Source organism: Rhizophagus irregularis, chromosome 17, assembly GCF_026210795.1.
Source record: "Rhizophagus irregularis chromosome 17, complete sequence".
NCBI lineage: Eukaryota > Fungi > Glomeromycota > Glomeromycetes > Glomerales > Glomeraceae > Rhizophagus > Rhizophagus irregularis.
Window position 1 is genome coordinate 1,101,599 of NC_089445.1, and position 17,898 is coordinate 1,119,496.

Sequence of the window (17,898 nt, forward strand, 5' to 3'; positions counted from 1 at the left end):
TAATAATTTGTGCCATTTTATTATGAAGAATACGTAAACCACATGAGTATATAGTAAAGTAGTATGGTACGATATAATATAATAAGTAAGGTATTATTAATTGTGTACAGGTATGGGTATGATTAGTTATATTATAGACAAAATTAATACTAATTTTATAACTAACTTTTTAACGGTAATTAAATTAAAAAAAGAAGTTTAGTAAGATCGAAAGCATACCTGATACCGGTTAAAATTTCATACCTAAAAAGCAATACCGTAACAAATACATAAGAACATACTCCCGCCTAAACCACATAATTTGTTACGCAATGACAATTATTGATTTATTTAGAGATCGTGTAGTAAAGTCATTGCAATTTAAACATAGGCGTAACCCGCGCGTTAATTTGTTAAATAACTTACTAAGCACATATTTAAAATTGAAGTATTAGACCTTTATTACGCTTATTGTAATCTTAGGTCTTGATCAATATATTATTAATCATGGTGCATGATGCAACTGCTGATATTGATTTTGATAAATTGCGCGATACGACCGATACGTCTCTGAGTTACTCATATTTTGAATAACTTTCTATAATAATTACGTAAAAATTGTTACGCAACATACAATTGAAGGCCAGTCCTGCGGATCAGCCATACTCCTTTAATCAAATCAATCCAATCAATCAATCAATCTGTCCAAATATAAAATCAGCCGCGTATTCATTTTGTGTATAACCCACTGATATTTTTTTTATAAATAAACCACTTTTGCACTTTTTTTTTTAACGTCCTTATATTTTTTTTTTACTTTTACAACGACCTTATTTTTTTTTTAACGACCTTATATTTTTTTTTACTTTTACACCGATTTTTTTTAACGACCTTATATTTTTTTTTTTAACGTCCTTATATTTTTTTTACTTTTATAGCGACCTTATATTTTTTTACTTTTATAACGACGTTTTTTATATTTTAAATATCTTTCTTTTACTTTTATAATGACATTTTCTTTTATAACAAAGTCTCTCTTTTTTTACAACGAGGTCTCTTTTTTTTACGAGGTCTCTTTTTTTATACCGAGGTATCTCTCTCGTACAAAAAGAGTTTGTTTTGCAGTTTTATTAGTAAAAACGCCCATTTCCTGACGATGTCTAGGTTTTACATCTGGTCGTCACGCGTAACGAGGTACTCTCTCGTATAAAAAGAGTTTGTTTTGCAGTTTTATTAGTAAAAACGCCCATTTCCTGACGATGTCTAGGTTTTACATCTGGTCGTCACGCGTAACAAGGTATCTCTCTCGTATAAAAAGAGTTTGTTTTGCAGTTTTATTAGTAAAAACGCCCATTTCCTGACGATGTCTAGGTTTTACATCTGGTCGTCACGCGTAACGAGGTACTCTCTCGTATAAAAAGAGTTTGTTTTGCAGTTTTATTAGTAAAAACGCCCATTTCCTGACGATGTCTAGGTTTTACATCTGGTCGTCACGCGTAACGAGGTATCTCTCTCGTACAAAAAGAGTTTGTTTTGCAGTTTTATTAGTAAAAACGCCCGTTATTTCTGGTGATGTCTAGGTTTTACATCTGGTCACCAGTATAATGAAGATGGTTGAACTTTCTAGACCATTGTATAGTATAATATACATAATGTGACTGTAGACGACCTTGGTTTATTGGAAACGTGATAAACCCATAGCATATGCCCCTGTCTTCCGGCTGGTTAGCCATAGCATCCCTCTGAGTTTGCCGATTGGTGTTTGAGGTCATAGCTCTAGAGTTCTTCCATATTCTGTTTCTTTTCTTTCTCCTATGTGTTTAAAAGAATAAGCAAACAGAATTTTTTTTAAATCTTATCCTGGTGGAGAGCATGTCTATGCTTTGACTAGTTCGATTCTAGCCTAAGATCTTGACAATCATATTTAATTTTTTTTTTAAAAATATTAAGGGGCTCTTTAACAAATTTAGGGTAAAAATCATTTGGGATTTCACAAAATAAATGTTATTCTATTTACATTTCTCGCTAATTAACTAACTTTAGTATATACAAATAATAAGAAATGAGTGGTAAAAATTGAAATTTTGTTAAATATTTATTTGATAGAATTATTGAAACGGATTAAAATATGAATCTAAGATCCAGAATATAGGGTTAAAATAAGATTTTGGATATGAGAACCTTCTTTAGTTTTCTATTTTAAAATTTAAATTCAAAAATTTAATAGTCGATAATAAAAATTTTAAACCAATAAAAATTTGAGTCAAAACCTTTATATATTAAAAAAAAAAATTGTATTGTGTATTTATTTATATATCAAGTTAGTTCATTTTGATTCGAGCAATGACTCATTTTTAAAAAACGAATTTATAAAGCAAACATGTATCTTGACATGTACAATTATTATATTAGAAATTAAATGATCATTTGGGTTTCCTTTTTTTACTGCGTCCTAATAGAATATCGTTAATAAAAACGCGTCCGACGTCAAGATATACTTCAACTTTATATGAATTCCTTTTTTTTGAACCATATTTTAGTTTATTTCTTACTATAGTAGTTAAGCGTTAATGCTTGAAAAGACGTTTTTCTTTTAATTTCGTGTTTAGCAACGCAGCATGTAAAATTTTACGTTGGTACATTCATGTGATTTAAAATTCATGTGATTTAAATATTTATTGGTTATGGTTACTTTCAAATGGTACAAAGAAAGTAGAATTTCTTATCGTATTTTATTTGCTTTTACACATATAATCGAAAAATATTACGAAAATAAACACAATTGAGTTTACTTATCTAATTAAAAAACTAAGTTGATTCGTATATTAGATTTTTCTCAAAAGTTCTTTAATCTGAATTTTATATGCTTCCCTATTTTAGTTAAAAAAAGAATAAATTAAAGTTATCAAATTAAAATCTGTAATTACGTTTTCTTGAATTTAATGGTTGCAGAATTTTACGGTTGTATTCAAGATCAATTCTACTAATATAATTGTTGATGCTGAGATTTATAGTAACGAAAATAATCTATAGAAATAAATATAAAGTATTTTTTTTTGTTTTCTACTAAATTATTCGTAATTTTTAATTATTATAATAATCACCTTTGAGTACTATTTAAATCACTATCTAAACCATATTCTTATGTAATATATTTTAAAAATTGGAGATATCCAAGTTAATAAAATAATGATAATAATAATAACAAATACTTCAATAAACAGCGAATTAATGAAATATATAATTTACTCATTTTTACCCTAATTTTGTACTACACTTCAAAATTTTTTACACGAATTTTTAGACTGGAATTTCTTTTTCAAATATCCAAGTGTTTTATTAAAAATATTAGATATTTCTTGATAATATCTTTATCAAATTAAGTGCACCATTTTAATATAAAATTACTCTATTATACACATTTAACTTAATTTTTATGCTAGATAGGTACGATATTCATATAGAAAAGCAGTACTAAATTTTTCTTTCTAACTTTAGGGAGTCACCACCTTGAGGAGGTCAAATGACCTGTATGAATAAAATCACATTTGAATTATTTTACGCAGATCGCCTCGAATATGAATTTTATAATTTAATTCAATGTAACGGTTAATTATATTATTAAACTGATCATATGGCATCCATTCAAATATTGTATTTGTGTATGATTGATTTTGATAAATTTAAATTTTTTGTCGATCCTAAAAATTTCTTTACTGCGCTTTATTATTATCAATTTATTTATTTATTTATTTATTTTTATTTTTACTTCATTATCTATTAATCAAATTATCAGATATTTACATTATCATTATTGAACGTATAGTAGATTAGTACGGTGCAACGGCGTTTTCTCCCTATAAGGAGTAAATTTACTTTTTTTACATGGTAAAAAATAAATGATATTCCAAATGTGTCTGTCCTTCTTGATCCCTCCTGTCGATCACACATATTTTGGCGTTACAATGTTTCCATTATAATAGTCAAATATGTACATTTATATAAAATATATAAGTATACTGTATATTTTAATTGGTTTAAAAATTTTTTAATGTACACTCCCCGGTAAAAAGTATCCGACCACCCTAAAAATTAAAAAATCTTAAAAAATTCAGTGGGCCCAACAATAAATTTATATTTATTTTAAAAGTTTGAGACATGAGACACTTTTTAAAAGTGTTTTTTTAGCTTAATTATTAGTAAAAATTCGCGGACATTTTTAATTCTAAAAATGGCAAAATTCTTAACTTTTTAACTAGAGCAGTTACGGCCAAATGAATTCCAGAAATCAATTCTTTGACTAAAAAATAGCTTATGTTTAAAAAATCAGAAAGATTGGACTGGTAGTTGCCGAAAAATCCACCACTGAAGATCATAATTTTTATACTAAAATTTGGCAAAAATGGTGATTTTACCGTTTTTACATATAAAAATTATGATCTTCAGTGGTGGATTTTTCGGCAACTACCAGTCCAATCTTTCTGATTTTTTAAACATAAGCTATTTTTTAGTTAAAGAATTGATTTCTGGAATTCATTTGGCCGTAACTGCTCTAGTTAAAAAGTTAAGAATTTTGCCATTTTTAGAATTAAAAATGTCCGCGAATTTTTACTAATAATTAAGCTAAAAAAACACTTTTAAAAAGTGTCTCATGTCTCAAACTTTTAAAATAAATATAAATTTATTGTTGGGCCCACTGAATTTTTTAAGATTTTTTAATTTTTAGGGTGGTCGGATACTTTTTACCGGGGAGTGTACACTTTAAATACGCGAAACTAGAGAGTAGTTTGTTCACGCATAAATAAAATGTAATTGATAGAATCTTAAGTATACAAATATGCTTGACCTTTGGGTTAATATGTAGGCTGTAAATAAAAGCAGACAAAACAAAATCGTTAAAATTTTATGTGTAGTTTCACCGCTGGAACCCACAGGCGCCCCAAGTAAAACATAAAACGAACATATAAAAAAATTTTTTTTTATAGCAAAAAAATGAATACACGTTTCAAGAACATTTATGATTTTTAGCTCAATTTGGATTATTCTAGAAAAATTTTTATAGTACGATATTTTTTTTGTATACGATGTCATTTTGTACTTATGAATAGTGAAAATTAAATATAAATTATTACATAATTATAACTTTTTTAATGTTTTTATTGATAAAATTATATGAGATATAAAATACAAATCAAAAAAAAATTAAATAATTTAAATTATAACTAACTGATAATCACTAAGGATCCAAAAACCACAAAGGTCTACTTGTGTAATACGCTTCTGGATGTATCTCCGGATGAGTATTTTTGTCAGATAATTGAGAAATTATTATTTGTCTCCTATTTTCAGCAATAGAATATTCATCAAAAATTTCTGAAGGATTTGGATTATCACAAATTAATGTGATCCATTCTCCTAATTTTTCATTCAAGTAAGAAGCGGTTGGACGTTTTCCCGGATCATTGTCCCAACATTGTTGCATTAATTCTGCATAAAATTTTGGTGTATCCTCTGGAATTTCAAGCCTTTCATCATCACAAATGCTTTTTGCTAAATTAATATCATGAGCTCTATTATACCAAGGTCTTTTTCCAGTTGAAAATGTATTCATAATAATACCAAATGAATATATATCAGAAGCAGTACTATAATCTTCACCACGTAAAACTTCCGGCGCAATATATGGTAAAACTCCACATATGCTTTTATTTTCATGGTAATAACATGGACCATGAAGACCCACATCAGCAATACGAGTACCTATCAAAAATTTTTCGTCAACAAGTAAATTTCCTCCATGAAGGTTTCTATGAACTTTTCCTTCAGCATGAATCTTTTCAAGCCCTCTAGCGATTCCCCATAATGTATCGATTATATTAATCCAAGAAAGGATTCCATTGGAACGATCAAGGTATTGATACAAGTTACCGTTTTTGTAGTATTTCATAATAATCATATAATTAGATGTTGGATCTTTCGTAATTCCAAATGTGTCAGCCATTAAATCCGATTGTAAACACTTGTGATATGCTTTAATCTAAAATTAAAAATAAATGCAGAATGAATTATGAATATCGTATAATTTAAGAGGTGTTGTACTTTCTACCAATAGGATTATATTTTGTTTATCATGTGATCAAGAAGCGACTACCACATATAAAAATCTTCGATATTTATATGTTCTTTCATGAAAAAATAAAATAGCAACCGGTAATAGCAACCGGTACCACCGTATTTAACATTAATTACCTGATTAATGAAAGAACTTGAAATCTCCTGTGAATTATCAAGACGTTTCAAAGCAACAGTCATAGGGCCAGCTCGAGCCCACTCTTGCGCACCATCATCCCAAATCCATCTAGGTCCTTCCATCCAAAGTGCTGAATAGGTACTACCAAATCCACCACTGCCAATATATTTTACCATTTCAAATTTATCAAATGGGATCCATTCCAAGTAATCACAAGTTTGAGAGGCATTAAGTTGAGTATGACGGATTAATTCATCTATTTCTTTAATCCCGCTAGTCCAATAAAGAAAGTTTTCCTTCATGGAATTGGTTTCACAATCCTTACACCATCCGAAAGAGATTCTGGGTTTACCACATTCTGGACAGGCTTTAAGTTCTCTTGGGATAAATTTATTTCCTTGACAATAATCTTCTTCCATTGATAAATCGAAAAGCGGACTAAAAGTTGACATATTTAAATATTTATACGTAATAGCGAAATTTTTATCTTTTAATGCTAATATAAAATTAATTACCTTGGAAAAATTTTTTATTAAAAAAAATAAAAAATAACCACCGTAAATTCGCCCATTTTATATACAATTTGAGCTCCTAAAAGAGGAGTATAATTTTTTTTTTTTGATTTTTTTTTTTTAAAAAAAAAATTAAAAAAAAAAAAAGAGGGAGATGGCTTATTTATATATTTTTAAAGATGAGCTTTTAAAAAAGAATTAATTTATATCTTTAACGAATGTTACATTTTTATGCGGGTAGGCGCAAAAATATGCTTGACCCGTCACATGTATTAACCCACTGCATGCGTATATTTGCGATACAGGCGTAAAAACTAGTGTTGCAAGGATAATATTGGCTCGGAATACCATAACCGAATTACCGCACGATATAACGTCTGATCAGGTTACAACCAATCAATAATATTAATTTTACTTTCCCACATGTTTAATTTTTATATTTATCACAATTTTCGAATTACTGAGAACAGTTTAAAGAGGAAAATAAAATAAAATAAATGATTTTTTTCAAAAACCCACGAAAACAGTAAATTTTATTGCATTTTTAGATAGAGAAGGTGCGATTATAACCTGAAAATGTTAATTTTAGAGCAGAAAACTTAATTTTTCGGTAAGTTCGCATATAAGCGACTTTTGAGATTTTGTGTAACCTAAAAGTTCTCTATAAGTAAACTTACCTAAGAGTTGGATTTTTCATCCTAAAATCAAGGTTTTCATGTTATAATTGCACCTTCTCCTTCCAAAAATACAATAAAATTTACTGTTTTCGTGGGTTTTTGAAAAAAATCATTTTTTTTATTTTATTTTCCTATTTAAACTGTTTTCAGTAATTCGAAAATTGCGATAAATCATTAGATGTGGATTATTTAGTTAGCCGTTGCGGAACTTTGCCAGGAGAAAGTTAAAAGTTTGAACTTTCGAAGCAGCAACTAAATAATAGAGTTTTTGATATACTAATTGATGAAATGTCCAAGCATGGTCAATAACAAGGTAAATTTAGTATGTACTGTACGTCAATAAAATTTTTTATATCCTCCGTCCAAAGTTTCAGCACTAATGTCTTTAATAAAACCATTTGTCTATATGTCATTTCATCGTGTGAATTACGCAAAAATCTAATGGAGAATTAGATGCTATTCTTTGGGAAAAAATTCAATAAAATTGTTCACCTTTTAGTTAGGTTTCAAAATCGACATCTTGGATCCTGGTTTAAAATTAAATTATTAATCTTTAATATATATTGAATGGGATCACAGAAATCAATGAAGTCATGACCACTATAAGAAAGGTTTTTTTTAGATATAATACTTTGTAACTTGCTAGCTAGCTAAGCGTTTTAAAAATATAATAACGTCATATGTTATTTTTTTACCGCCTATAAATAGAATTACAATGAAAAAATAAGACATCTTAAGATAAGTATTAGAATCATGATATAGGTGCATTTATGTTAAAAATGAATTAAATGAGCAGTGGTAATCCAAAAAAGCGCGATAATTTAATGAGAATTTAAATAATTATGAAGTCTTTGATCTTCAAGTCAATAATATAAAAAATATAAATTGACAGTGAAATCATGAACTTGTCAGGAAAGTCAGTATTTTAAAGAAAAGAAATTTCGACTTGGGACACTTTAGCCTACTATAATAAAATGAAAAATAAAGTGGCGCTAAAAAATAATTGGTCAATTAATATACATAATCATAAGCAAATTAGCTTCATGTCTAGACACGTCAGAAACTTACTTTTATTTCGCTTAAAATCATATCTGCATATAATTGTCCGGAGCGTAGCGAAGGACTATTTATTGTACGGAACTAGATAAATTTGCAGTACCGGTTTAACCCATGTATTTTTCCTTCCTTCCACCTACGTCACTATAATTTAGCCCCTGCTTATTTCCTTTTATGTTTGTATCACATTTTTTGTAACGCTTTATTTTTAGCAACACATTTTGTGTAACCATTTATATATGTATGTAAACGTATTAAGCGACGGACCCTCAACGGTTTCCGTTTTCCTAGTAAATAAAGGATTTAATATATTTAACTGACGACTGCAGAAATACAAACATTACAGTATGTCAGATATTGAATCTTTAAACACTTTATTTTTATATCTGTGTTGCAATTATTTTTATCTAAGAAACATTCAAGTATTTTCAAAAGGAGATTGTTCATTCATCCACTTTTCCTTAAAATACTTTTTTCGTTAATTCGTGATCCGCAAATAAAGTAGAGACTCCTATATCAAAAATCGGGGTAATTATATAATAGCGTAGAATCTGACGTCATGGCAAACCAAAGTACTAATTGTTAAAATATAATATAAAAACTAAGTTTATTGCCATCAAATTATGTTATTTGGCTTACTTTTTATTGAAAGTCCGGTAAATTTTTTGAGCACTATAAATGACTTACTTATAGGCTTAAAAAATGCCTTATTTTTAACGTTGCGAATAATGGATTTTTACTTTTAGGCTCATAGGAAAGTTATTTCTAATTATTGAAAATTTTACCGGACTTCTAGTAAGAAGTTAGCCAAATGGTATAATTTTATGCTAATGGTTTTAGTTTTTACATCATATTTAAAAAATTCGTACTTTAATTTGCCGCGTCTTCAGATTCCGCGCTATTATATATTACTATATATAACTTAACCCCGGTTTTTAATAATTAGATTCTCTACTTTTTACGCGGATCACGAATTAACGTATATTTCCAATTGTCGATTCCTTTCTCCTTGACAAAATGTCTGACAATAAAATCGTACTTAGTTTATATATATATATACCGTATTTGCCCGAAAATAAGCAACAAGTTTTTTGCACATAATGCCGGCCAAGTTTGATAATGTGTGCCAAAATTTGTTATAATGCGGGCCATGTTGCTTATTTTCGGTGATTGCTTATTTTTGGGCAAATACGGTATATATATTTTATAAAAAAAAGGACTATGAAAATCGGCAAAATATCTACGAACCAGATCTTGAAAGTTATTTTCTTTGGATTAATTCTCAAGAGTTAAATAATATAGGATTTAAAACAAGTTTATGATCGAGAAAAAAAAAGTTAATTTATTTATTCAAAATTTATATACATATAAATTATTTTTTAACCTTAAATTCTAGTTTGATTAAATGTAAACGACATTGGAGTGAAAAAAATGGAACGTTTAGTCCTATGGTTTCCTTTAATGAGACCTTGATTAATAAGGATTTCGTCGATTACGACGATAATGAAACAAGATCACAAAGAGCCCGAGCGACTTATCGCCGCAAATGTCCTACTGCCACTACAACTAATACTGCCACCATAACTGCAACTGCACCTTCTACCACACATACCCTAAAAATAGCATCAATAAGGACAAATTAATTATTATTAGCACCTAAGACCCGTCGATTTAAAACTCATGTTTACTGAAAGAATTAATTGATAAAATGTATTATATATAGTACTTTCATTTATTGTTTTAGTATGTAATAAAATTAATACGTGACATGTGTAAAATAACAAGTTAAAAAATTACGTAAAATGAATAAATAGACAAAATTAAAGATCTATGCGTGACGCTAACAAAAAACTTTTTTTGTTTTTTTTTAATTTCTCTCGTACAGGATGTAAATTGTAAAATTTTATATACATATTAGAAAATTAATCATGTGAAAAAAGTGGACTCTTCTCATTATGTTTCATCATAGTTTATTACGAAAGAGAAGATTATTTCCCTAATATAAATTAAACAAGGACACTATTATAAATTCGATTTAAATAAATTGTATAGTGATGTTTTATTGTATATAATTGATACAGAAACCTTTTTATATATATATTTTATGTACAATACTTGTACAATACGGACAATTGAAGATTAAGATAATCTGACACGATTGCGTAACATAGTTTACTTTTTCATGATATAAATACTCGGGGAATTTTTCATGCAAACAATATTAATCACTTGATAAATTAATTCTTTTACTTTTTAAATTATTTTTCGAAGTATCATTATAATCCACCAATCAAGGATGAATTCAGTAAGGTTTTTACAAGTATATATATACCCTCAAAAAATTCTTTCAAACTTCTTTTTAACTTACTTCTTTCTTTTAACTTACGTTCGTTCATTTTTATAGAAATCTCACCGTAATGGAAGCATTATTCAATTGTTTATTTCTAAACACCGATAGTTTAATTCCAATTCCCATTTATAATAATGATAATGGAAGTTTCGTCGAGTTTGGTAAAATAAAATACCCCTTAGAATTACTCCCCGTCGCACTTCATAGGGAATTTCTCGCTGATAGGAAGATGTTAAAAATATTAGAGATATGAAACTTTGGAGAGTTAATGCCAAGGAAGAAGATATAAAAAGTGTTTCTACCGAAGAATACATTGTACAAAAACTTCATGGAGAAGAAATGGAACCTCATAAACCGTTTAAAGACTATTTTAAAGATGAATTAGACAATAAAAAATTTTGTAGTATCTAACATCCACATCATCACCATAATCCCCGCCACTGGTAAGTGTTTTCCAATGTTTTACCTCTCGAACCAGATATTTGCATCGACTGGAACGATGTTACTTCTATCTACGAGTAGATACAACAATTCACATTGGGACGTGGTAAAAACCGAGTATGTCTTTTAGCATTGTTATCTTTCCAATTATGTGTTTCTTGGCTCCTCTGGCTAAAATTGAACTAACATTTCAGCTCGTTAAAACCTTTGGAACTTAAGAAGGCTCCATCGATACCCTCAGGAATGGTAGCATAACGAAAATTGTGATCAAGAAGTGATTTGAATATTGTAATGTGGATGACAAATACTTTCATCCAATCCTCGTCTTAGCTGGTGGAACTGAACTGGAAAGAGTAGATTTCTTGATGAAATCGAAAGTTTGCTTAGGCATTGTATCAATGAATCTGATGAGAAAATACGTAATGATTTTGCAAACTTGGTCGTCATAAGCACCACCTATGAGAATGGAAGCGCTGCTAATATTGAAGATATAAGAATTAGAAAAAAATTGGCGATGAGAAAGTAATTAACGGCCATACATCTCTTGCTCTACGTATTCTGTTTGAGTATTTCCAACCGCAACTCATTGTTGGAAATTTCACTTTTTCCAGTTTTAATACACTTTGCGAACGTTCAAATGTTGCTGACTTACCTTAGATACTGTTGTATATGTTGACTTTATTAAACAAAGGAAACAAGAAACAATTTCTATCCTTTACTGGATCTGGTCCTTGGAATTGACGAGTTAAATCATTTGCACGATTTGCAAAATAAATCCTGTAAGGAATTAATAAAATCCATTGGAGGAATTATGTGTAAACCACCTGCAAACATTTATTTCATTCCTATCCTGGCTGGAACGATTAAAGAACCCATAAAAAATTATACTTCAGGTTCTATGCATGAACCACTTTTCCTTCCACTACGCTTACTTAATGATAGTGATTCAATCAATATTGGTAAGAATATGAAATTGTTTGATGATGACGTGCATCCATATTTTTGAATAAGTATTGCAGATGTCGGCGGACATGTGATAACATTGGAGTATTATTATGATCGTTTTAAAGATCAATTATCAAAAAGGACGGAAGAAATAAAAGGAACAAGAAGCGGAAAAACTAGAAACAGCTCTTTGTAACATGGATATCGGGAAATCATGGCTCATATCAAATTCAGATATGGTCTTGATAATTCACGTTCTTTTTCTGTACCTCTCGCAAAGGCCATATTGGGCCTGCCGGTTAAAAAGATGGATGTGGTTAAAACAGAGGAAAAAAATGATGTGTATAATGAAGAAAAGATCTTTACCTATGAAGATCTTAGTTCTATGGGAGTTGTGTACCTGGTTCCGATAAAGAATAATGACTACCTTATTCGCTTACCCTACTTATGGGCATCTGCAATCATTGATAACTCCAGTGACAAAAGGTTATTGTATTGGAAATCCATGTTATGTTATGATTAGCCGATGAATTGGCAAGATTTTGAGGATTTTAATGCCAGATACTGGGCATTACGCCTCAGTCTTTTTCGTTTACTAGGATATGAGAAAGACTCTATTTAAGGGTGCGCATTTTTCCCATACTTTTCCGAATGTTAAAGTTGCCTTGCCTGATGTTGAAGATATCAAATTGTATAAATTAAATCATCGATATCCAGGTATTATGTTTTGCAGATTTCGTCTAATATAAAGTTGCATCAATCTCAAACTTCAATCTAATGTAATTTAGTCACTCAATCCTACGAGAAAACCCCAGTGAAATATGAAAACATGAAGGAAATAAGAAACGGTTATCTCGACCTTGATTTACTGAAGAATGATAATATCAAGAAATACATTGGTTGTGTCTTTCTTAATGCGGCTGGGAAACTTGGGATATCTTTGGGTTTCTTAATGACGAAAGTCTAGAAATTTGTTGCTTATTTACATATGCAAGTCGAGCACAATTTGCGTCTGGTATGTTTGTAATTGGAATTCCTTCGATCATAATATCTGCTAATGCATTCTCTATTATTTTACATAGCAACGAAAAAGTATATCTCAATCCAGCACCTGTTGAGTCACTTACATTTCTTGGCTTCAATGAGAATGAGAGTGCTAACATATTTCTTAAACGCAGAGAACGTCCTTTTGACAGTGTTGATGATTTGATAGAAGGGCTTAACATTGGCGATGAGAGACTTAAAAAGTTGAAGCTTGATGATAGGGCTTGATGATAGGGTTGATTTTGGTAAATTTAAATATTAAGTTTTTTTTAATGTACGCGTGACGCGTTCTTTATTAATAGAATTTTGATACATCAAAAAGCTCTATCAATTAACGGTCACCCATAAGACCAACCAAATGTGTACATTTAAATAAAATGATAGCTACCAAGCTAACGAATTACAAAATTTAAAAAATGATACTAAGCCTAATATTAAAACCAAAAATAAAATATCAATGAGAATAAAAATAACCCATTTCCATTATTATCATATCATATCGAATAAATTTAAAAATAAAAACAAACTAAATATAAAAATAAAAATGAAAATGAAAATGAAAATGAAAATGAAAATTAGACCAAAATAATTCCTCCAAAAAATTCATCCTTTTAGAGCGCTGGCCGTGTAGTATTAATTAGACTGTAATGGCCAGTCGATTAAAACTCGACGTTGCATGATATGCCCAATGCGGGATCAAATTCAATTTGATGTATGTTGTTAAAGATCTCGCCATTATTGAATACGCGGCCCTTAATCTAGATCGTTCTGTCAATTGGCAGCGTTCGTTCCTGTCGTGACGTAACTACGGCTGATAACCATCTATATTATCATCATCTCTAGATGAACGAGAATGCCGGTTTCTGATCTTTGGCTACTTAAACCACCCCGCTCCCGAGTGTTGTGCTTTGACGTTTGAATAATGTTATGAGCTTTTTCCTAACTGATGATGAGTTCGCACTTGTTCTTCCAAATCAGGTCTTTGAAGAGATGCGCCGATTACGCCGATGTAGCTGATAATTTCAAAGATCTCCTAATTTTATCGACTCCCTTCCCAACAATTTGATGACGGTTCGGTGTATTATGTCCTCAGTGATAGAATTTTTGTTGCGTTTCCACAGCTTCGTCCCGTAGATTGGTGTATATCGTTTTCTATTCTGCGAGGTATTTAGGGCAATGCAGCGATAAATCTTCGGTATCCGATATGGACAGTTGAGTTGGGCGTAAAGGTCTGGCCTTCTCTGTTTCAATATTTTAGCAGTCGGGAGAACCTTGTGTATTATTTTAACAAGATATGCAAAGAACCGATGTAGAGGAGCCGTGAGTAGTGTTATAAAAATGGCAGCAAGTTCCGCTCTTGTTGAAGACGGTCACAGAGATAAACTCGCGCTGGCTGATCTTTTAGTCTCTTTGAAGGTTGATAATCATGTTGGAAAGTTATCCTTAACTCTAAATTTCATCGTTGGTCCCATCTTCCTTCCACTAAGTTTTCTTTAATATGTTCCTCTTCAGAAAATTTCGTTTTGAGTTCAACTTTCTAAAGATTCATTACAGCCAGAACTATTTAAATTCTTTTTCGTAAATTGGATAAGCATTTTGGGATCTATTATGGTAAAGTCACTAATTAACTTTGAAAATATCGTTAAATGTGCCACCTCAATTTAATGACATTTCTAATTTGTATACTACCATTTTATAAAATTTATTTGATATATATATATTGAAGAGGTAAAATTGGTTTAAAGAGAAATTTTGACGAGGTAAAATAAAAGTTTTGGTTTAAAAAGAAATTTTGAAGAGGTAAAATAAAAGTTTTGATTTAAAGGATGAAAGCTTATAAAAAATTTGAGAGCGTGTATAGACCTTTTGAATATATTGTGATTAATAATAATAAGATCTTAGACTCTTGATTGATTGGTGACTTATTATAACGAAATACAAAAAATAACGTAAATATATAATTATTCAGTAAAATTTTTGTGCAAAAAAAAAAGAAATTTTTTCATTTGAATTGATTCTCCGATTTTCGTGTATCGCGTATTTTTACTAATGTGGCTTTTCGTAAGATCAACCTACTTTGTGTGATGTATAATTCAACCCAACCAAGCCACTGTAGCCACTGTATTAAAACATTATGAATAATTTTCTGAGTTACAAGATACAATCTTAATAATATTTTGATATACTGTATTTACTAAACATTCACTCAATAACTGTACATTAGCTAGATATACAATATAATATTTATTATTATAATAATATTAATAAAATATGAAATAAAATTTAATAAATTTTACGAATAATCAATATTCTTTTATCTTAAAACTATTTATCTTAAATGTTTATCTTAAAATCCTTATCTTAAAATAAAGTAAAATAAAAAAAATATATATATATATATATATACCGAATAATAAGAATTATAAAGAAAAATTGGAAATGAAGTTAAATCTTTCTTTTCATAATGAAAAAAAAAACTATTGCAATAGAAAAAAAATTTTTACAACTATTAAACCATAGAAAAAAAAACCCTCCTATAATAATTACAAATTTTATGGACCTTGGAAAGAACGACACATAAATCTATCGTAATTATCAGATTCTGATAAAATAGCATCGATGGAAGGTAAAACTAATTGAGAAGAAGAATTATTACTATTATAAGAAGAGTATATTTGTGATGTAGGTGAATTAGATCCACTCGTAGTAGAAATGGTAGAAATTGAAGAAAATCCAGGATGATGATAATTGAATAATTGTGGAACAAATTTTCTTTGTGCATCTTGATAATTAAAAGTATTTGAGGCAAAGAGAAAGTCGTCATCAAAATCATGATTGAGAATAGGTTTGTGAGAGCGCTTTTTTTTAGGTTTGAATACATAACCAGGATAAGTGCGTTCGTGAACTTTTTTCGCTAAATCAGCGATTAATTTATAAATATTCTTAACCTCTTGAGACTCAGAACTCCACCACTTTCCAGCATTACTTGAAACATAAGATAAATTTGAAGAAATTTCAGGACCATAATTTGTAGTTAACTTTGACATAAAGTCCCGACGGTAAATGAGAAAAGAGTTTTGTGGCCTTGGAGGAGTATTTCCTTTACGAGATTTTCTCTTGGGACTTATCAAATATTCTATTGGCATGGTTATTTTTTGTAAGATTTTAGTGTAAGTTAGTGAGTCCATCTCCGATATGACTTCTTCAACTATTTTAGATTCCGGTATCATTGGAGATTGAAATGATGAAGTCTCGTATGGATTCATTTACTGTATATAAAGAAAAGAATAAAGAATATTTTTAAGAGTTTATATACGAATATTGTGGCGACCAATCGATTTAATGTAAGTTATTGGATATTTTTTTATTCGGTATATTATTAATGGAATTTTTTTGCTAATCATCCTCATCCAGTGGTGCTGCTTTTATAATCTTTTGTGAGTATTGTAATAATAATATTTAATAAATACCTAAAATGGAAAAAGTTAAAGTGTAATAAAATATATATATACATATATATATATATATATATTTTAATGATCAGGAATAATACTATATTATAATTATAATTAATGTTAATTAATAAAAAAAAACCCCCCAAATAAAAATGTTATTGTATTGTTTGTTTACTTTATGTTATTTATGTTATTTATATGTTCGCACGTCATTTTAAAAATGTTTATATGTCAATTTTTTTAAATAAGTTTTTTAAGTTTTTAATGTATCACAATCATTTAAGATTTATAAGACATTTTTGCAACGAGGTTTCGTAATAAATGGTATGGTAATAAAAAAAAAGTAAAATACTTTATCATAACTTGCATCAATAAAAGATATTTCATCTTCGTCTCTTTTTTTTTTTTAAAAAAAAAAGAGACAATGGATATTTCATTCAATTTTTTTTTAAAAAAAAAAACTTTTTTTTTCTTTTTATTATTTAATATTTTTTGATTTGTAATAATAACAATACATTTTTAATAAATCAATTTATTATAAATATTTATAATAATATCATTTACAAAAACAGAATATAAATAATAATAACTAAAATAATTTGATATTTAAGTGGTCAAAAAATTGGTTATTCATTTCCTTGTTTTTTGTTTTCCTTGTTTAAAAATAATTATTATTGGTTAAACAAACATAGGAGTTACAAAACACTAATCCCTAATTACGTCATTCTTGTAGCACAAATTTGTTAATTTTCTTTTGAGATCTTAATAATCGATATGATTATGATCATCAAAAAAATAATAATCAAGAACAATTAAATATAACAATACAAACTGCAATGATGATTTGACAAGTAAAGACAACCTATAACTGTCAAATTATATATCCCTGATTTCCTGAGTCAACGAAACACATGTAAATGTATTATGAAGGAATTTTCAAAATTTATAGGAAACAATAAATCGTTGTCTTGCGTCTTTGCGTCTTTTGAAATTTAGAATCTTTAATCTATTTAAAGATTGTTTACTGTTTTTTTCCGGTGTAATAAGAATGTCAATCAGAAGATTTGTTCTATTTTTTTTTCAATAATGGGAAAACCAACCGATTTACATTTTATTGTGTTACACTTCAATAACAACGCCTATCTCAGACAAACTTATTTTAATAATGATTTATTAATATTTTTATTCA

General features: G+C 28.8%; 4 protein-coding genes across 4 annotated transcripts; 2 read left to right on the forward strand and 2 right to left on the reverse strand.

The window, feature by feature from the left end:
* Positions 1–5,101: 5,101 nt before the first annotated feature.
* OCT59_008971 (uncharacterized protein) lies at positions 5,102–6,681 on the reverse strand (the record flags this gene model as incomplete). Its single annotated transcript, XM_025316973.2, has 2 exons — positions 5,102–6,016; positions 6,229–6,681. The coding sequence occupies 2 exons, from the start codon at positions 6,679–6,681 to the stop codon at positions 5,216–5,218; spliced, it is 1,254 nt and encodes a 417-aa protein (XP_025179358.2). The 3' UTR covers positions 5,102–5,215.
* Positions 6,682–12,424: 5,743 nt separating this feature from the next.
* Positions 12,425–12,733, forward strand: OCT59_008972 (uncharacterized protein; the record flags this gene model as incomplete). The annotated part of the gene is made up of 1 exon (XM_066133231.1): positions 12,425–12,733. One exon carries the CDS (start codon positions 12,425–12,427, stop codon positions 12,731–12,733), a length of 309 nt encoding a protein of 102 aa, XP_065999692.1.
* Positions 12,734–12,812: 79 nt separating this feature from the next.
* Positions 12,813–13,482, forward strand: OCT59_008973 (uncharacterized protein; the record flags this gene model as incomplete). The annotated part of the gene is made up of 4 exons (XM_066133232.1): positions 12,813–12,927; positions 12,999–13,114; positions 13,206–13,225; positions 13,293–13,482. 4 exons carry the CDS (start codon positions 12,813–12,815, stop codon positions 13,480–13,482), a joined length of 441 nt encoding a protein of 146 aa, XP_065999693.1.
* Positions 13,483–15,472: 1,990 nt separating this feature from the next.
* OCT59_008974 (uncharacterized protein) lies at positions 15,473–16,652 on the reverse strand. Its single transcript, XM_025316972.2, has one exon. The coding sequence runs from the start codon at positions 16,518–16,520 to the stop codon at positions 15,807–15,809; it is 714 nt and encodes a 237-aa protein (XP_025179356.1). The 5' UTR covers positions 16,521–16,652; the 3' UTR covers positions 15,473–15,806.
* Positions 16,653–17,898: the final 1,246 nt, after the last annotated feature.